Raw genomic sequence first — 22,336 nt, 5'->3', positions numbered from 1 at the left:
GAAAGATCAACTACTACATTATTATTAGTGACTGAAAAACCCTTATGGACTTTTTGCTGAAAAAAGAAAAAAATAAACTGATGATTTATGGATTTGATGATTAGAAAGGGTAGGTTATGGAAAGAAGGAAACTTTGATGTAACCTGAGAAAGAGGGTAAAATATAATTTTTTTTATATATATATATATCTTATAACTGCTGTTAAGAAGATTGGAAGCCACTTCTTTATTATTCTTTTTTTCTTTTTCCTTCTTTTTCTTTTTTCCTTAATTTTTCCTTAATTACTGCATGTTCTTTGAAGTTAAGTTCCCAGTCAGGTGTCATCAATACACATCTCTTTTTCAGTGTTGTATTAAGTTTATCCTTGCAGATATATTTTAGTAAATTGTAATATTTTTTGTTAATATGTTTTGGAATGATATCTAGTTTAAAAAATGTGGTTTCATTTCAAATGTGATTTCTAAAATACTCTGAAGAGTGCTACATATTTCTTTCCCATACATTTCAGTTTTTTGATATATCCATCACATATGGTAAAATGTTCTTTCTGTCTCATGTTATTTCCAGCATTTATTACTATATGACTTGTCTATCTTGGCAATTATTGATGGAGTTACATACCATCTATAAAACATTTTATACCAGTTTTCTCTTAAGTTTAATTTGGGGTAAATTTTATACATTTGTTTCCTAATTGTTGTGTTGGGACTATAAGTTTTATATCCATTTTATCATACAATTTTTTATTTATTCTATCTCCATGCCATATCTACATAACAGTTTATATGTACACCCTAGTAGGCAGTCTTGATTCTGTATGAGCATTTCAAATTCTGACATTTTTCATAGCACCAATGTTTAGATTTGGTTCTTTAAAGCAGCCACTTCAAACTGTAGTCTAATATTTTTGCTTATGCTCAAGCTGGTAACCAGAGTTTCCTTTTTGAAACAGAAAATTATGGTTGGGACTTCCTGGTCTGATCTTCGGTGGTACAAGAGTAGGGGGGGGAAAGGTGCATGTGTTGGTAAAAGGAAGGTACATATATTATGGGGAAGGTTCAATTAAATGCCCTCTACTTGACACAGATTTTATCTAAAAATGTTTGGTACAATTTAGATAACTTGGACAACAAAGAAATTAATCTTATGTGCACAATAAGTATTCCAGTTTTGTAAATCTCTTTACAGTTAGACATTTCAGAGTTTTTCTTCTTTCTTCTTTGCTTCATTCTGCCCACAAATGAACACTGCTGCCAAAGTCTTATGAACAAATGACAGAGGAGGCACCCAGTAGTAAGTTGCACAAAAAAATCAAAGCCAAAAAATAATACAGAATGAGAAAAATAAGTGAAAGTGTAAATCAGGAACATAGCCTAGAAAATGGTCTGCAACTTCCGGGGACAGCAACGGTGGATTGAACATGGCTCAGCTTTTGCAGAGCTGACCACTGTGGCAGAAAGAGGAGCAGGTGAATGGATCAGCTCCTTGGGACTACTCTCCGGATCAAGGAGAGGACAAGAACTGCCCACAAGTTTGCTCCATATAGAATCTCCCTGTGAACAAATTGTAAAATAATGACCTCCAGCAGGTCTGAGAGTTCTGGGAGCTGGGGGGAAATCATGCTGCCTAAGCCACAGTTTGACGCCTTTCAAAGAAACACTGGGTTCACCTACTTCCTTTCTTAATGACTTTAGGAAGCTGCTTTTTACTGATTTCTTAGAAGTTAAGAAGCTTCCGAAGGGCATGTTTTATTATGCCAAGAGGATCTCCTTCTACCCTGGATGAAAGAAGCTCCATGTAAGTGTAAAGATTAAAAAAAAAAGATCTGCTTTTTAAGAAACAGCAAAAGGGAGACTAGAATGTGGATTCTGGAAAGTTAAGGGGCTAGATGGACTTGAAAGAACATTTCCTATGAGGTGTTTTAAAATTTATAAAAGAATATATGAAGATTTTGAAATTAATTATAAAAAATCCTCCCATGAGAAAGTTTTGTTGACTGGAAAATAAACAGATGGTAAGAGGGGACGTGAAGGTTGACTAGAGGGAACCAGACAGAACAAACGATTACAATTAACAGAGAAGAGACCAATTAATACAATGAAGCAATACTATTTGACTACAAAAGAAATTAAGACTGGGAACAATGTAATCAGAAATTACTTACAAGATTAGCTGATACTACAACAGAGTATCAACAGATTTTATTGGATAAAATAGAGACTGAGGTTGATTTTAATGCGGATTTGGAGTTTAAAAAAATGCTGGATTATAAAAGTGATATGGAAAAAGATGCTATGGATCTGAAAATGGATTTAAAAATGCCATTGTATAAGAGTGATATGGAAAAAGATGTCAAAATGGAACAAACGTACAAATGAAACCAGCTAATCAAAGGAGACATGCAAATAATAAATCAGAAGAGTGAGTTAGAAAGGCTTCTTATCTTGGATTTACAAAAGGAATGTGTTAAACGAATGAAGCTGTTTTTGAGAGGAGACAAAGAGAAAATGATAAGAAATCAATGAATGGGACATTATTTGATAGGATTAAACATCAAGCTCTTTAAAAGTAAACAGAAGGTTTACAAAATGAACTTATTTGACCAGGATTAAAATATATGTTATGGTTTCTGTTAGCTATTAATGGGATTTTTTTTTTTAACTAAGACTGAATGACAAGGGTTTAAACATTTGTTTGTAAGTGGGGGAAGTTTTTTTGCTTTATTTTTTAGAGAAAATGATAGATTGGATTTAAAAAACTGATTTTTTTGATTAAGGTTAAATACATGTGTTATTATTTTTGGTAGCTCTTAATAGACTTTTGCTGATTAGGATTGAAAGATGAGTTTTTACAATTTGATTATTGATAATGGGAAGAAGAGGGGTTTTTTACTGAAATACTAGAGAAGGTGTTAAGTTACTGAAATTGTTTATACTTGTCTGGAGAGAGGGGGAAGTCATCTTTTATATATCTTCTTTTTCCTTTCTTTTTCCTTTCTTTTTTATATTTTCCTTACTTTGTATTAATCTTTTATCTTTGTACTTGTAAACTCTGATAAAATTATAGATATATCTATGAAGAAAATGTTCCAAATATCAAATAATCAAATCTTTGAGGAGCAAGGATTTATGATGGTTGAAATCTGACAATCTAAATCAATTTTTGAGATGTATTTATAGCCGATGCTCTTCTTCAGGTTCCAGTTTATTCTTTTTATAATAGTTCTAAGGAAATCTGATTCTTTTTCTTTTCTTCATGAAACTGGATTCTCAGACTATGAACAGCTGTCATTGCAGGTGTATTTCTCCTCTCACAGACTCTGGGTCATTCCAGATATTCCAGAGTTAAGTCAGAAAAAGGCAGGCTGGTATTGTTCATAGTTTTGTTTTGTGCCTTTGAGTCAGTTTTTGACTCCTGGTGACTGTCTGGACTAGTCACTGCAGTTTCCTTGGCAAGGATTTTTTGAAGTGGTTTGCCATTGCCTGATTCCTGGGGCTGAGAGTGACTAGCCCAAAGTCAGCCCGCTGGCTTTGTGCCTAGGGCAGGACTAGAACTCACAGTCTCCTGGATTCTTGCCTGGTGCTTTAACCACACCACCAAACTGGCTCTCATGTTCAGATAATGGGGTTTTTCATACCTTCCTCATTTGAAGCTTCCTGTCTGTCAACAGCCATTCTTAAAGAAGAAAAGCTGAAGATTAAATGCTAGAATTCCTTTTCATTTATACTCTTGGGATGAAGAGTTTTGGAATACTGGTCAGACCCTTTTAACAATGATGAAGAAAATTAACTAAAACACATTAAAAGATCTTGCATTATTATCTTGGCTAATCAATGCATAAAGAATTTTAAGAGAATTTCTCAGAGTAAAAAAGCTTAAACGAACTTCTTATTTATATAACAGTGGCTAGCAAGCAAAACAAACACAGTGCCATAGTTGTTCTTCATTCCTATCTTCAAGATACTGAGGTGGTCAGATAATGGCTTAGGAAAAGAATCCACATTTTTCTTAGCAAATAGAGAAATGTGGTGTGGTGATTCTGTACAATCTCTCCCTTCTCAATCAGAGAGTTTGTACGGAGTTATTTTTGTTCTTAATTTGTTTCAGCTATACCTAATTATTTCCAATATATAACATTATTTATGTTTATTGCCTTAAAATTTAAATTCAAATATTTTCTGGCAAATGCAACACAAATATTGTAAGAACAACATATTTTTGATGCCTGTACCACACACACAAATTCAGTTTAAACAATGTTCTGAAATTCAAGACCAAATACTGGCTGGATTCACATATCATACTACACTATTTGTTTCTCCATGGTTTTTTGAATAATCCACAATTGGCTAGTTTCATCAAATGTACTAAGTCATAAAGCATGTTTAATGTATCCCAATGGCTGGATTTGCTTAACATGCTAAATCAAAATCAATCAAACTATATTATAAGTGCAATATATGAACATTGTCAGATTCCCTGAACCACTACTTCAATTAGAGGAAAATGTTTTAAGTAAGGTTGTCTTGTACCTTATCATTCACTTATGATTTCCACTGCAATCCATAGAAGGATCTGTGCATATAACTAGCAGTAAGCGTGCAAAGCTGCATTGTTTCACATTTCCACAAAAAAGCCCAGTAGCTGCACTCTTCTTGAAGAATACACTCAAGCTACCATTGTAATTCTGTTCCTGAAGCCTGACAATTTATTGGATGTTTCCTTTGTTTTATATAAAGACCTAAGCTAGACTGTCAAGAATGCTGTTGTTTCAATTAATCTTCCTAAAGTAACAGAGCATTTCATTAGTAGCAATGGCAGAATGAGGTTTCAGCTTTATCGACAACTATGAGATTTTAAGCAAACATGATATAAAAAGAAAATCATATGGTAAGTTTCTTCATGGGTTTTAGACCTTGTTATTTTGTGTATTGTGATTAGCTACTGTATGTCAAAGCTAATGCAGAATACTTACTGACAGGTGAAAGATATGCTACAACTTTTCCTTGAACCCTCCAACTTTGCCCTACCCCTTAACTGTTTTTGCTCTAAAGTTGTTGTGACAGCTGCTCTGGTCACAAAGTCCATGTCTTATGTTCCTTTTTGTCAGCACAGCAAGGGTATAGTTATTGTGAGTTTTGTGGTACATGAGACATAAGAGGAAGTACAGAAAAGGAAGACAACAAATCAATTAGAGGTTGAAACAAAAAGAATAATACTAAGCAATATCAAAGAAGGTTTAAACATTTCTGCCACCTATGACATAGGTCCCCTAAGTAAAAAATACTTTTAAACATACTATATGAAGCTGTTTTATTCAAAGATTGTACAATACATCTTTAAAACATACCTTCAGTAAAGTCACATAAAGCCATAGTCATTGAACTAGTTACAGAGCATGCATATTCAACAGGTAAATATATTCCAAGATGCTTGTATACAGCAAGGGTGAGGGCAAAAGAAAATGATGTGGCCCACATATTTAGCTGGGTATGCCTCTCAAACAGGTAGTTTTTTTAAAAAAAAAAACTGAGTTCAAGGTAGAAAATAAACTATAATTCAGAGGTATATTAATTACAGTTATTTTTCATCATAATTAAAGCACAATTTGAGAACTATTAAGGAGAGTCTTGAGCACACATGTACTATACATCTCCCACAAACACATGCCTCACATACCTACCAGTCAAATATATAACAGATTAAACAGTGCAATGTTTGTCTTCATATTCTTTGAATCAAATACAATTAGAATGTTCCACAGATCTGATTTATCATACAACATAGCTTCCTTAGCTAAGATGTATGATACAACCTCTTCTAAGTGGCAGAACTGTAATTCTGCTTTTATCATTATTTATTGTGTCTTATGGGGAAGTAGCATTGCTGGCACCTTCAGTTAGCAAACTGAAAGATCCTAGTGTGTTTCTTTAATTTTCAAAATACATCATATTTAAGAATCAATGAGGAAACCAAATTATGTTAGCAACTGGATAATGAAGATAATTAATTTTAGCTTGCAAAATACACCAACAATTAAGCAACTGTTCATCCTAAAGGCTTATTAGTGCAATAGTAAAATTACATTAATTAATACAGGCCATTATATTAGATAAGCTGCATTCCCTCCCTCCCATATAAATCAGGAGATGGAAACCTGTTCCAATTTCATGATTCAAAATATCTTCTTCTATTAATATAGGAATTCAGTACATGATCTACAGTTTAGTCAAATATTAGGTCAAAGCTGAAAATGTTTTCTCACAGAGAGATATATTAGGCCCAAGAAGAGTACACTGACATCTAGACACTGATGAAAGTCATCCACCCCCGGAACCTATGCTATTTGTATACTATGACTGGGCTTGAACCTTGACTGAAAAAAAAAAATCCATTTCCTCTGGGAATTTCTATAGCTGAATTGCTTGGATAAAGCCCTAGATGTTCACTCTGGCATTTTCTCCTAGTCATATCTTCCAAATCTCTGTCTTCTACTTGGTCTAAGACTGTCAGAACCTCAGATCTCTGAATTTTATATACACTTCTACAGGAATCAAGTTGAAAAAAGGTGTCCTGGTTTAACATTATCTGAGTGATAGGTTCCATTCACTCAGTCATCATAAATGGCAGCCTCTGTTTTGTAGTGATTCTACTTTATTTCATGGATTAAGATCTGGGCTTACTATAAAACCTGTGATGAATGTGAGTATAGGTTGCATGCATAGTTCTGTGTTGAATGCAGGTTGAGGTTAATGCAAGAATTTTTTGCATTTGATGATTGTGTGGCTCAGAACAAACTGGCAAATTCTTAAAGAGATGGGGGTACCCGACCATCTTTCCTGTCTCCTGAGAAATCTGTATGCGGACCAAGAAGCAACAGTTAGAACCAGTCATGGAACAACTGATTGGTTCAAAATAGGGAAAGGAGTACGACAAGGCTGTATACTGTCACCCTGCTTATTTAACCTATATGCAGAGTACATCATGAGAAATGCCAGGTTGGAAGAATCACAAGCCGGAATTAAGATTGCAGGGAGAAACATCAACAACCTCAGATATGCAGACGATACCACCCTAATGGCAGAAAGTGAAGAAGAACTAAAGAGCTTCTTGATGAGGGTGAAAGAGGAGTGTGTGAAAGCTGGCTTAAAACTCAACATTAAAAAAACTAAGATCATAGCATCTGAACCCATCAATTCCTGACAAATAGAAGGGGTACAAATGGAAGCAGTAACAGACTTCATTTATTTGGGCTCCAAGATCACCGCAGATGGAGACTGCAGCCATGAAATTAAAAGACGCTTGCTCCTTGGGAGGAAAGCTATGGCAAACCTAGATAGCATATTAAAAAGCAGAGACATCACCTTGCCGACAAAGATCTGCATAGTCAAAGCTATGGTTTTTCCAGTAGTAATGCATGGCTATGAGAGCTGGACCATAAAGAAGGCTGAGCGCCAAAGAATTGATGCCTTTGAACTGTGGTGCTAGAGAAGACTCTTAAGAGTCCCCTGGACTGCTAGGAGGTCAAATCAGTCAATCTTAAAGGAAATCAACCCTGATTGCTCATTGGAAGGATTGATAATGAAGCTCAAGCTCAGATACTTTGGTCACCTAATGCGAAGAGAGGACTCTTTGGAAGACACCCTGATGCTGGGAAAGATTGAAGGCAAAAGGAGAAGAGGACGGCAGAGGATGAGATGGTTAGATAGCATCACTGAAGCAATGAGCATGAAACTGAGCAAACTCAGGGAGGCAGTGAAGGACAAGAAGGCCTGGCGCGATATGGTTCATGGGGTCACGAAGAGTCAGACACGACTTAACAACTGAACAACAACAACCCTGTCAAGAATATTTAGTCGTGAAAAAGGCCATTTTCAGTAAGAAAAAATTATTCAAGTCAGTTTCCTGGTTTGATATCTGTGTATTTCCTTTATAAAATAAGTCATCCATCAGATTCATTTAAGTCCCCCTTCAAAGTAATTTCATAAATATCCATTGCAACTTGTTCTTGTTCTATAATTTCATTACAACACATTCTGTCCTTCTTATCAAGCAATTGATCCATTCTATCAAGAAGCTTGGTAGAGAGATATTCAAAAGTTTGCAATATAGATTTCTGCTCCATGCTCGTAATCTGCTCCATATTCTTTGTTCTCTAGCTCCTTCTAGTGTCCAACCTTCAAGATCTCCTTATCATGAAAAAGCCAAAACAATCAAAAGCAATTGCCATTTTCTCATGAGAAAAAATCTTCTAATTAATTCAAAGCTATCATTCCAAATCTTTCTGGCCCCTTAATCCATTGTTAAGTTTCCAAGATCCATATACAAAGCAACCTTTTTCTGCATAGTTAATCTAAAATTTGATTTTAAAAGCTTTGAAAATCTATGAATTTTGAAAAATTCATAGATTTTCAAAGCTTTTAAAATCAAATTTACACCATAATCCTCTGAGGAGGAGGAAACTCACCCAATGAATAGAATAAAACCTTGCCGGTCTGAAGAGTTTTAATCTCTCCAGTAAACAAGAAAAAAATAATTAAAAAAATAATAATAAAAATAAAATAATAAAATAAAAATCCAAAAAGGTGATTAAGAAATGAGGCCCAGTCGAGCTTAATGTCCATGAAAGGCTGCTTTCAAGAGTGAGCTTGATGAACTCCCAACTCCCAGCCACTCCACTTATAAACCGACCACAAAATGGCAGTTCCGTGGTCTACTCACGAGGAAAAGCTGTCCAGAATCACGTGGATAATCTCAATGATCTCTCCTTCCTCCGGAGATATTTCGCTGGTCTGGATCCAGCATCCAGCCACAATTCCCCTCGCAAAAGCCGTCCTGATAACAAGCAGGACATCAGCTCGCCATGGCGCTCACAGGAAGTCTCTGAGCTCTGTTAAGGTTTTGAAGAACTTAATTACAAGTAACAAGCAAAAGGATAAACTTTATTTATTGGATATACAAAAGAAACTTGTTAAAGTTTAGAAAGATTTTTGCCTTGAAACACAGATGACTAGCAAACTACCTCTGGGAGTTAAAGAATATCTTTAAAAACTCAGGGAAGGAATGCAAGGTTGATTTGTTCAATCAGAGCTAAAAGCGGAAAATAGTTATATCTGGTTGTCCTTACTGGACTTTGGTTGACAAAGAACAATTGACAAAGCATTTGGTTTTTGTTTCTTTACTTAAGAGATGAGCTATGGGGAGGGGAGAGTTTATGTTGTATTTAGAGATGGTGATAAGCTATTAAAAATGTCACTGGAATGAAGAGGGAAATCACTTCTTTTCTCTTTTCTCTTTTTCTCTTTTCTTATTTCTTTTCTACCCCCACCCCCTCCTTTTGTATTTCTCTGTTTGTATTTTTTGTACTTTGTATTGGCTTTTATTCTTTTCATTTATAATTCTTAATATTTTTTAAAAAAAGAAAAAGGGCATTTTCATGCAAATCACTCAATTCTAAAAGACAATTCTAGCGACCTGAGTTATTTTCATGGCAATATGAGATACACGTACCTTTACTGCATAAATCTGCTTTCCTCAATTCAACATCCTACAAAGCTGTTTGACTACATTTCTATAGCTACCATTGCCATACTATCTAAATGTAATATTACTGATCAAGCAAACAAAGAAAAAATAATATACTTTCAGTTCAGATATTAAAATTTAAAACAGGAAACAAAAAAGAAAGTATTCTTAGGAATCTAGGTATTGAAACCATGTTACATTTGGCATTGTTCCATTCCTGTTTCATTCCAAAAAAAAAAAAAAAGAACCCCAGTCTGCTGCTACTGCCCATTTGTACATCACAAAGCTATTTATAGTGGCTGCTCTTTAATAGGCACAGATGGCAAAAGTCAATTCCAATAAGAATAAAGACATAAGACAAACTAATGATGCACAGCCATATCCACTAAATAACCTGTGGCAACTTTAAGAAAGATTATGGGTTTACAGAAAGGCAGTAAAGGCAAGATGAAAGAGTGATCTGCTTTACCTGAGCTTGCAAGGCCAATCTACAGACCAGCATATTAATATTTTTCTACCTTTGAAATATTCAGCAGTTTAGTCAGCTTCTCTCAGCTAACACTATCCAGGACTAAATAAAACATCACTAAGTAACACGTTTTCTTACTTTGCTTTTTAAGTAGTCCAATCTATAAATTACACCAGATTATCACAAGTCTCTTAATACCAAATTATATCAGTTTTAAATTAACAGGGAATCAGTGATACAGTATTATACAAGATTCCAAATCATTCATTAAAACTATAACATGTCTAGATAAATACACAGAATGGAGTTGTTTTCAAATTACTACCTATTTTATATTTTACAGAATTTCTTCTCTATTTATCAACTCAGAAACAGCACTACTGTTGAATAAACTGGGAATTTCATATTACATGTCAAAAGCACAAAGCATTTGAAAAAAATTCTGCCAAGAAAAGTTGAGTTTTATCACTTCACAAGTCTATATCTGTTTGGCAGGCATTGGTGGAAAGAAGGCAGTCTCCTCCAATTTGTTCTAAAGAGAAGAAAAGGAGAGATTTTATAGATAGACCTACTTTGCCAGATATTCTATTATTTTTATGAAGACTACCAAAACAGCAGATTTTGTACTGCTTCTGTTCATGTTATCATTTCCAATCATAGAATCAAAAGAGTCATCAATAATACTAAAAGAATTTTTGATCTTATGGTTCCTTTTTGGAATATACATGATTTCTTCAGCCTGTAGGCAATTACAGGAAAATGACAAATTTGAGAATGTTAGCAGCCACAATTTTAGTTCAAAAGATAAATAACTAGGAAGAATGGTTACTTTAAAGAGTTCTGCAAGGTACAATGGAACTGTGACTAGAATAAAAAAAAAAAAGGATCTGTCATTTATAAAGCAGTCAAATATTGTGGCATTTTACTACAATGATAGCAAACAATGTAGCAGAATCTACGCTGACATACTGGTCATTTTGATTCAAAGAGTTTTGAGATTTCAGGGGCTTGTTTTCATAAACACCGAAAGCCAGGTAAAAGGCAAATTGCTATTGCCCACAACTGCAGTTTTTAGAAATAATGCAAAAAGCTCTTCTCAATGAAGGTGAAGCCAAAAATGTGGATTCAAGGACTCTAAGGAGTGCTTTGCAGTTATAAGAGAGCTCTAGGAGCCATAAAAGGGATACTGGAGTGCTGCACATTTTAAAATCCCTGCTCAAAACTCAGAGAACCTTCTTCTATCAGAAGCCATTCGGAATTATGAAGAAAGCCCTTTGGAATCTATATTGGAGAAGATAGCTGATGGCGGGATATTTCCAAGAAAATTTGTCAATTAGCCTAGAAGTGCATTCCAAAGTGAAAAGAAGCAACACTCTGAGTTACACAGCATACCTGTTTAATAAGAACATTTTCCTCTTACTCAGTCTTGCCCAGAAAAACATCATTTTACTTGTCCATATAGATAAGAAAAGCAACAGCTTACTTATGTGGAAAAAAGAAAAAAAAAATCCCACATTTTCATGGTTAAATGCATTCATTCATTTAATTCAATGTTTTCCAAGCTGGTGTCTTCCAGATTTTCTGAACTTCAATCCCCATAAGTCTAAAACCACATAAAGAATGGAATTTCCATTGATCTGGAGGGCAATTATATTCTATTGTATAGTAAACATGAGGCCACAACTGGAATAATAGTTGCATATTTCTGCTGATTACTTTATTACCACGTCACAGTATATATTATGACAGTGGTGTTGACCTGATCAATCTACTGGAAGGGAAATTATAAAAATCAACAAGATTTTGCATGTTCTGGCAATGACTCCTTAGAGAAGCGTGCTTCATACTTTAAAAACCACTGTTACAATGACGCAAGACTTGTTCAGTCTTGCTGACCAGCTAGCAATAGAAGTATGATACAAAATAAATTTGGGTTTCTTTGGCCAACATAAATTTTGGGTCTGGGGGAATGGAGAGTCATGGGTAGAAGTGATAAACATTTCCAAAGAATATTAAGCTTCATACTCTGCTGGCATTTTCCTGCGGAGGGGAACAGCATCCCCCAAAGCAGTTTTTCAGTAAAAGGTGCTAGGGGGTGGAGTCTGAAAAACATGTGATCGTATTTGGTCTCAAGTTTACATGACCCCTCTGTCCCAAACGCTCTATCACTTTTTTGGCAACAACAAACAGGGATTCACTCAATTTATAAATCAAAACGTAAACAACATTTGATTAAGACGATGGAGACTGGCAATTGTAAGACATTATTAAAATAGGGGGGACTTGTAATAATTGTGAGATTTGTATAATAAAATACTTTTTTCTGTCTGCTAATGGGTTATACTTAAATTGTCCAACAAGCACAATTTAAGCATAGGAAAGGTTTTATCAGAATATAAGCTTATTGTTTAAAAAATCAAGGGGAAAAGAGAAAAGGTTTAGTTGAGCAGGTCACTAAAAAAGGGTTCAGAACCAATTTACTAGACAATATATGAAGTTACATTGGATTTTTACTCTAATAGGCAGCTGAAGATGAAGTATATATATCAAAGCAACCTATGAGAGATTTTGCCCATCTGAAATTTCACTAAATGCTTTTCTACACTAACATATGCGTAGCATGCATGATGATTGGGAGCAAAGCAGTTGGAGATAACAGTTTTAAGCAGACAAATTACTGCCAGTGAAAGAGTAAAATAATCCCACTTTTCCTCTGTTAACTGGATTACAGGGTTAGATGCTTTCTATGTATGGGTAACCAGTTGTATACATCATACTAAGTCATACTGTCAGTTGGTGGATTCATATACAGTATGTTAAGCCAAAAAAAAACTATTGGGATTTATAAACCATGATTTATGGATTAATATGTCATGCAAACTCAATGGTAGCTTATTCATGACTAAACAATTTGACATATTATCACTAGCATGATGGCATGCTAAGAGATGGTATGTACAGGGAGGAAACAGGCTTTTGCCTTGACATAATTAAATATTAAAATCTAATCTAGCTAAGTATTAACCAAAAAAACGTTCATATTACTTATTTCCATATTTGTAAAAGATGAAAGACTCTTGTACAAGTTCTAGGTTTGAACAAAAACCCCATTTGCTTTTGTAAAAGATGGAGGATTCTAAGAAAAAGTTGTAAAGAAGTCTGTTGCAGCTTTTTCATAAGGTTCTTCAGCTCTTGGGGAAGCTGGAATCTTTGCAAGGGGCTTGAGGGGCTATAGGGTACACAAAGCAAATAAACCTGATAGCTACCGTTATTGAAGAAGCAAAAGGACCACTCATAACATTTTAGCTTTAAAGAGATGCCTCACTCCAATTTTTCTCAGAGTACAGCACCTCTTTATAGTTTTTCACAGCCCTACAAAATACATCCTTTAAATCCTACATTTTCTATTGTTTCCCTATAAGTCAAGGCTTGTGTCATAGTGTTAAACCAATTCCAGAAAATAAGCATTCAAACAGGTTTTACACAAGGTTTTTTGGAATGAACTTGTTTTGGTGGAGATGTTAATTATTCACCAACAAAATCCAACACCAATCTTATAAACAAACCAGGAAAAGTTACAAGAAACCTTAAATATATTCCCTGGTTATGAATAGCTATTACTGAACTGCTCTCTATTCCCTTCTATTGTGTTCTAAATCACCTTTGGAAAGCTGAGTCAATGAGCCAGAAGTCAGGGTCATTATGTGACACATAAATCAATCTTGTCAGTTAACTCCTGAGTTAAGCCTTTAAATACTCCAATAGAAGAGAATATATGCAGCTTAGGGTTGAACTGTAGAGTTCTTGGTGCTCTCTGAGCTTGGTTGGTTGTTTGCTTGCAGATGTTTCATTACCCAAGTGCACTGATGATGTTACCTACTCAGGTAATGAAACATCTGCAAACAACCAAGCTCAGAGAGCACCAAGAACTCCACCTTTAAATACTGCTTTTCACACTAGAAGTACTTCTCAAAGACAGGCTTTTCCCTTTATTTTACAAAAAGCATACTTGTAATACAATTTACTGATATTTAAGAAACCTAAATAATCACTACACTTGAAAAGAGCAAAATTAAACTGCATAAGTAGGACACAACAGGAAAAATGATTTTAATAGGAAAAAAATAAAATAGTATTTCAACTCTTAACAGCTATGAGAAGCAGAATTTAAATCATTTCAAAATGACCTTTTTAAGTTAGTGCAGTCTCCAGTTAGTGAAATTGGAGGCACCCCAGATACATTAGATTGCTATTGCCAGTGTTTGCAACCAGTATGGGCCAGGAACTGAAGCTGAACACATCTGCAGGTCATCAGGTAGTGGAAGGACTGGGTTAGTCACACTGACATCATTATTTCTAATTGTTTCAGATCTATATAATTTTTTCCTACCTAAGCCTTTTTTTTTTTTGAAAGATGAGCTTACAATACATCCAGATATTAGTAAGTATCAGTAGGACTCTGTAACTTTTTCTGATGGGGGGGTCAGTGTCTTTAACAGCTGCATCATAATGAGAAATTCAACAGGGATAATTTGTTATTTTCTATCCATGTGGTTTGAAAATAACAAATTACACCTGTTGAATTTGGATGGGCCCAGTTACACTGGCAATAGGACCATCATTGGAAGACAAAGAAAACCTGGTTATTGGCAGATCATCATGGAGAAAATTGGTGTAGTCACTAGGAGCTGACACCAACTTGATGGCACATAATCAAACAATCCATTTGTTATAGGTTAATATGATAATATAATATTACTTGGTGAATCTGTTTCTACAATTGATAGATTGGAGCTTTTATCAGAAGATGAGTCAATATCATTAGAATAAATGTTTTACCCATTTATTGACCTAATGCTTTCCCAAGACAGTTATTCTAACTTCACATTAACTTCATTGTGTCCCAGAAGTTTATAAAAGTAGTTTTAGAATATAATCTTAGTCATTCCAAACCAGATTTATGCCCCACTGACATTAGTGGGGGTTAATCTCAGGTAAATAAGTATAGGACCACAGCATTAATAGTTTTAATTCCAATTAAATAATTTAAGCAGGTAAAGGGATTTTTTTAAAAAAAAGTTGGAAGAACTTTCCTCAAGGACTTTTGAAAAATTTTAAAAAATCAGAGGACATCTCCAAGATTATCTATTATAAGGATGATATTAGCATACCTCATGCAAGAAACATGATTCATGCACATTTAGAAAAAGAAATACCTAACACTTGTATGAATGCAGGACTATAACCCTCATGACATACAGGTAGTCCCCGGGTTAAGAACACCCAGTTTACGGACAACCCATAGTTAAGAACAGAGCCTATTGTAGCAAAATTTGAATTAAATACACAATGATATGAGTTAAATACACAATGGTTTGAGTTAATTACACAATACTATTTATACAGTATTATACAATAATAGTGTTCCGGCTTACATACAAATGTGACTTAAGGACAGACCTTGGGAAGAGAACTCATTCTTAAACTGGGGACTACCTGTATTTGCAAAAAACAAACAAACCCTAAAACAATTGTGTACTTTTATGGTGAAACATCAAGTTTGTTCTAACTCTCCACCATAAAATCAATGTTTATAAACTAGACAATGTTTGATATCAGATTACATTCTCATTCACACCAGAATTAAATTTTTTGAATAGTGTTAACTCACAATTTACATACTAATCTTTCTTTGGCTAATTGCTCTTGGTCTTCCATACATACAGCTCAGAAGAAACAGCATGAAAAGCACATAATTTCAAATCTCCCCAAAAGCATACTTTAAAAAAAAATCAGGTTAGCTGAGTTCTCATATTATGTTTACCCATTATGTACAGCTATGGTTTGCTGCCCAGGCACTGACAAACTATTGAAGGAACTTGTTAATATCTTAAGAACAATTCTTTTCATGGATAAGAATGCTTACTGCCAATGCATTAGCATTTTGAGAAGTAGGAACAATCCTTTTTGAATGACCTGTAAAACCCTGGAAGATCAGTGTTCGCTAACATTTGTAATTTATGAAGAATAGTGTTATTTTTTTATTTTTTTAGAGAGACTGATGAATTTACTTAAAATCCCATTGCTAATACTTTTGCCCAGATAGAAATAATTGCAAAACCATCACAAAGTTTTGTGACATTGGATTGGGGTAACAATCAATGCCCTCAATTATCACTCAGGCAAAACAAACAGGAAATATGTACTCCTTGCATGACAGACTAAGTAACAAAATCTATTTGAGGCATCTTTTTAAAAAACAGATTAAGGAAAACATGGCTAATAGATTCAAACACCAATCTATTAATTTGTTCCTCAGAAGCACATCCCAATGAATTCACTGTGTCTCCAGGTAGCAAGCAGAAAATCAAAGTGACAGACTTTCTTGTATGATTGCTTTTCTATTTTCAGTCCCATAAATTAATAAGTAATGGACATACTCTGTAGCAGAACAGTTTTCCAATTAATATTTCACATTCTGCAACTAAACATAAACTCAAACATGGCTAGGGATAAATTATTACTAAAAAATGCACACCGTTTTCCATAATTACAAACTTGAGATATCACGCTATTGCCTGGGTTTGTCACCATGATCCCTTTTCTCACATTTTCTTTTCTCCAAGAATATCTTCTGCCATTTTTGTAACTACCATGATTTGCCAAAAGCCAACACAAACTCCTCTGAGTTGAACTTTCCGCAAAACAAGGACTCTGGATTGATGTTATCTTGAGCCCCTGATATGGAGCAGAAAGCAAAGTGCTTGCTGGAGGATTCTGAAACATCAACTGAAATGCCAGGGGAGACCAACATGGAGGGAATGCTCAAGAAAAGTGAAAAAAGTCTCTCAAGAAAATATTAGTGTCTCAAGGGCGGGGATTACCACCAGCATGCACTAGGATATGGAATCACTACATTTTCAAGCTATTCAATGAAAAAAATATTAATCATTTTTGTAAATGCATCATTATTATTCATACTAAATATAAATAATACAAGTAAAAATCATCTTCTCCAAGTACAACATTAAAAAAATATATGAAGACAATTTACAGGGCTTTGGGTAGGTACTTTTAAAAGAATAAAATAAAAACATCAATTCCTTCCAAAGAACTATATTCCAAACAAGACAGAGCATACAATTCCATCAGAATAAAGTGTTACTAAATTAAATATTATTTTCTTCCTAGGATGTATTCAGTCTGAGGCTGCATCCAATACAAACATCTGTGGGCATAAATTTCAATGAATAATTAATTCCAATTAAACATGTATAGCTCAGGCTTCACGAGTCAAATTATGTCTTCAATATAAACCTTCAAGCAAGCATTTCAATGATTCAAAAATTGTTAACAAAATCTCAGTTTCAGTCTAGCATAAAGTACAATGGAAACACTTCATACTCTTTTTTTCAGTAGTTGCATTGTTCTGAACACTTTAAAAGTACAGAATACAGTCTACTTAATCTACCTCATTGAAAAAAGATGAAGCAAGCAGACAGAAAATGGCTTACACTGCTTTCCAAATCCCCAGAGTTTTGTACCCCATCCCAATCCTGCCATGCATTGGAAGCATTTTATGTACACACTGAACTCCTCTTTATGATTGAGCTTCTTTGGTTTGACCCTTCAAAACAGGCCAAAACAGGAGGGGGAAAGAAAAGATACAGCCACTGCTTAGCATCAGCTGTAACCCTGTTGCATGCATGCATGCATGATGCTTCTTTCAAGTTTCCCTACTTTTTTTCATGAGGCTGAACACTACAACCTACATTCAAACACCTAGCCCTGTTGCAGTAGAAAAACATCAGATCCCTATTACTGTATACCATGATGGAATATGACAAACTGGCAGATTCAGAAAGCTCAACTCATTTCCAGCAAAAGGGGCTGCAGGGTTTTTCTATCCACCCTTCCTAGGCTAATGAAGAAAAAAGATGCCTCTTCCCTCCTGAATATGGTTGTTTTCCCTTACAGATGGCAAAGTGCCTCTTTTTTGCTCTGTGGTCATTCCCATGTTCTTGTAGCATGGAGATACTGAATACTCTTTTTCTCTTAAGCAAGCCTCCCCCCCCCCCACTTTGCAGAAAGATGCCCCACCAAAGAGCACAGGTTAAGCTTTGCAGCATAGTTTCCATTCCCTGGACCTCAGAAATGTATATACCGCGTTTATTATATGTTTCTCGCATGCATGCATGCAAAAACATGGGAAATCCACTTTCCTCCCTCTCCCCCTTCTCTCCAGAGCTATTTAACGCATCACCATCCATCAAGGGTTTTATTCATTCGTAGACATCCAAGTCCTCCGAAGTAGCATGGTCTCTTTTCACTCCCTTCAACCTCCTTTTAAAGGTTCCATTAGCCATAGGATCGATGCCTGCCCTACTCGGAACAGCAATCTGTCGGCCGAGAAAAAGCTCCACGGGGGGGTGGGGGGGGTGGATGATGCACTTTTGCACTCCGGGCGACGCAAAACAACTATGAACGAGAACAATTCTTGGCCTCCTCCTCCGTCTAATACTCCAAGCCCACTTCCCTCCCCACCGCCAAAAGTTGGTTGCTGCATAGGGCGCCTGAGGACTAATTCTGTCCTAAAATAAACTCAGTCTGCAACGCAGAATTGTCGAAGGGGTGGGGGGAGCCATGCTAGATTCATAAAGGAGAGAGGGAGGCGAAGAGGGAAAACTTCCCCGCGGAAAGGTAATCACGCCGGCGGCCCACGAGCCAGGTAAGCAGCCTCAGGGCGAGAGCGCAACAGAGAGACCAGGCGGGCGAGCTCGGCGCACACTTACGTCTCGGAATTTGTTCCATTGTCCAGCCTCCTTGTCGTATTGAGAGATAGTTGTAAGCCATTGCTTATCATCCAGGAAATTCCCGCTGTCTGACCTGCCCCCGGCTCCCGTCGCTGCTGCAGCTATCGACGCCGCCGCCGCCACAGCTTGACTGCACCAAGCGGCTGCCCACACGCACGCGAAGGCTGCTACCTTGAACATCTGGGGCAGAGAGAAACAAAAGGGGGTGGTTATCCAAAACATAGGCACCGCGAGAGGCCTCCCCAGCCAAACGGGGTGGGGGAGGGCGCGCTGCTAGTCTAGAGAAAGCGAAGCAAACGGGGGAGGCAGTGAAGCGTTCCCTTTCAATGAGTCTCTTCTTCTCCAACAGAAGAGTTTTTTTTCTGGAGGGGGGAGTAGTTATCTTCAAGAAATCAGAAAAAGAAGAAAGAAACTAGCTGGTCCGTCACCTTGCCGAAAATTCCACTACCCCGACTCCCGACTCCAGCTACTGGGAAGGCAGCTCGCGGCGGCTGCTGCTGCTGCTGCCGCTGCCAATTGTGTATCTTCCTGAAGGTGCTGCTATTGCACCCGCCGCCGCCGCCGCCGCCGCTGCTGCCGCGAGCCGTCCACTCAGCTCCTTGCGCCCAGCGCGCGCTCTCCGACCGCCGCCGCCCCGCAGGCCCTCCCCCGCCCGTTCAGCTGCTCTAGCTGCTCCGCGCGCAGCTCCTGGCGAGCGGCAGACAGAAGCCCGGGCTGGCTCTCCCGCAGAGGGGCCAAGGAAGAGGCCCTGAGGATGGGCTGCCAGGCTGGCAGGCTCAGCGCAAATGAGGAGACAGGCGGTGATCGAAAAAGAGGGATTCGCTCGGCCGCTTTTATTTTGAAAGAATATCAGCTCTGGATTGAGGAGGGGTAACCTGAGCGTGAAAAGCTGTTTCCCCGCCTTTTTCTTGCTCTTTTAGCAGGGGCTGGAAAAGGGCAGGAGGCAACCCCAACCAGAAAGCCGGAGGTTCATCCCACCCCTTCCCTTTATCGGGCTGACACATCCTCTCAGCTTTGCCACTCCTGGAGAAAAACATGGAAAGGTGTACTGTATGGCAAAAAAGGCAGAGATGGCCTCTACCTCCATTCCCTTTCTTACTTCCCTTATTCTGTGGGCACCAAGGTTGGGGCAGGTGGGAAGAAAACACAAGAGGCTTTCTCTGAGCCATGTAATATGGGGAGCCACTGAAAGAGGTGCCTATCACCTTGGTATTCACCCCTTTCTATGTTCTTCAATAGACCATTGCCAACTTAGGCTTATCCTTAGGCTGTGTTCACATGACACACCACGCTTGGTTATTTTTAGTCATTGTGTGCTGTACAAACTCAGACTTCGGGTGCCTGGATGAGGTGGCTGCTATCTCTAGAACGACTCTTTATACTGCTCTGTCCTGAGAGAGGTGAACAAGCAAGCAGGCGCTTGGGGCTCTGCTTCTGGGCTTCATGATCTAATCTTCTCTGCTACAATGTCCAAAGAAGGTAAGCAAAAGAGAGAAGGTATGTGCTTGCGTACTTTGCTGTTTGTCCCCAGAAATGGCAGAATTCAGAAAAGGAGGCCTGGGAGGGGAAGTTCCAAGAGGTTCCTGACTGGAGAGACAATCTACAGAAGGAACAGGATGGGGCAACTTTCAGCTTATAACAGCATTTATGGAACACAACATCTCTGAAGGCTGTCATGTATAAAGATGTCCCTGTGACATCTGCTACAGAACTTTTTTCTTCTGTTCGAACAGCATCCACTATGAGACCTGTTGATGAAAGAGTGCCAAACAGTTACAATCGTCTTCAATCAGAGCTTTACTGATTTTTAAAGAACAAGCACGGGACATAATAACATGTCCATGCAAGTTAGCTGGGAAGTACAGTAATTGCAGCAGCTGCTGCATTCTCAGTTATGAACCATGCCTTGATAACCTTCTTCCATTGAAAGATGACCCACTGTAAACATTTACTGTGAATCAGGATGGTCTATTTTCTAAATAACTTCAAAAATATGTGTCCAAGTCTTAAATCTTAGACATACAGCAGGAAGAGACTCAGATAATATTTTAAATTAGAACTAGAGTATTAGAGATGGATACATAATATTTATACTAGCTTAGCCAAAGCTAGCTATATTTTAAACTGAGTTTATACTAACTAGCTATATTAATATGATGCTTTGAAGACTTTGTTCCTTGAGTACTGTGGAATAAATCCCTAAAGAAATAAAATCAAGTCTTCAAAGCTACTGTAAATCCCAGTGTGCACTGAATTAAAAGGAAGCAAGTCCTACTGAGTTAAGTAGGACAAGATTTTAGTAAACTTGCTTTAGAATCAATATTGCTTTTGTTGAAACAAATATTTTTTCTACAATGAGAACTCTTCCTTCTGGAGCAATGAATTCTCTAAATGAGAATTAGAGCATTTTCATGGCATCCTTACTTGTTTTTATATTAAATAGATAATATAGCTCCTCATAAGTGATACAGAAATGTATATTAAATCCTACACTTTTATTTCTCTAACGGCTTTTCTACACTATAACCTTAAGCAGGTTGTTTCCTATGTACAAGATGGCTGGAAATGAAGCTAGATAAATACACCCTTTGTCTCGCAGCCCTAGGAAGAAGGCAATGGCAAACTCCTGAAAATCTTGCCATGAAAACTGCAGGGACTAGTCCAGGCAGTTGTCAAGAGTCAACACTGACTTGAAGGCACCAAAAAAAAAAAAGTGGGAGTAGAGGATATGTGCATTCCCGCCCTCAAGAAATGGTCAGTGGCCCGTACTGGCACTGGGGCAAGAATTTATGTGGATCAGCCCTAAGTTACTTCCTCTGTTCCCATCATTCAGGCAATATCATCTATATTTCTTCTGGTAATTCATTATATCAATGATTAATATTAACTAGTCAAGGGAAGTAATAATACTAAAATTTCCTCCCTGGTTATTGTTTATTTCTTCTTGACAGAATCAGATGAGGACTTTCTAACACATATATTTTCTTTATGCATCAGGACATGGTTGTTGCTGCAAGATCTTTGAGATGCTAACTGATCACCTTCAGAAAGTTTACAGTCCCCTACTACAGGTTATTGTCTATTTTTCCATCAGTTTCAAAGAAAGAAATGGAACTTGTATAATTTCAAGAATTCTCCACTAAAATTAATCATAGCCTAAATAACAGGAGATTTAAAAAAAAAAACAGTCTCACCATTATTTTATCATTTCCATAACTTTCAAAGGCTCAGTTTTGTCAAATTAGGTTCTTGTAAATTAGACACAGCCTTATATTCAACTTCTATGAACTAATAAGAGAAAGGATATGTGATTATACCAGTAGCACACATGATAAGCAAACATAAAATGAATAGAAAATTAGCAGAGCACCTTCAAGATGGCAGTGGGTCATTGTATCCAGAAATGTTGCTTATCAGGAACAAAAAATTAGGTACACACAGGATTTCTGGCCTTGTTGCTGGTTGTAATGGAATCGTATTGACAAAAAATAGATCTTTAAATTGGTTGGCTAAGAACAAAAACACTTTC

General features: G+C 36.8%; 1 protein-coding gene and 1 long non-coding RNA gene across 5 annotated transcripts in view; one reads left to right on the top strand and one right to left on the bottom strand.

Moving 5' to 3' along the window:
• Positions 1-19,393, bottom strand: part of SPOCK3 (SPARC (osteonectin), cwcv and kazal like domains proteoglycan 3) — a 160,935-nt gene extending 141,542 nt beyond the window's left edge. The window contains exons 1-2 of the mRNA XM_088132536.1: positions 19,236-19,393; positions 18,787-18,987 (exon numbers count right to left, since the gene is read on the bottom strand). Coding sequence (XP_087988662.1) covers positions 18,787-18,987 — 201 coding nt within the window. The 5' untranslated portion in view covers positions 19,236-19,393. The remainder of the gene's footprint in view (positions 1-18,786; positions 18,988-19,235) is intronic.
• Positions 19,394-19,578: 185 nt separating this feature from the next.
• The window catches only part of LOC148216851 (uncharacterized), a 123,388-nt gene continuing 120,630 nt past the window's right edge, over positions 19,579-22,336 (top strand). For all 4 annotated transcript variants that reach the window (XR_015794496.1, XR_015794493.1, XR_015794495.1 and 1 more), the window contains exon 1: positions 19,579-20,286. This is a non-coding gene — a long non-coding RNA (uncharacterized LOC148216851). The remainder of the gene's footprint in view (positions 20,287-22,336) is intronic.

This window comes from Python bivittatus, unplaced genomic scaffold, assembly GCF_059951505.1.
Source record: "Python bivittatus isolate LINGU-HERP-01145 unplaced genomic scaffold, Pbiv_v1 ctg000070_np1212, whole genome shotgun sequence".
NCBI classification, from domain to species: Eukaryota; Metazoa; Chordata; class Lepidosauria; order Squamata; family Pythonidae; genus Python; species Python bivittatus.
This window is presented reverse-complemented; position numbering and strand designations above follow the sequence as displayed.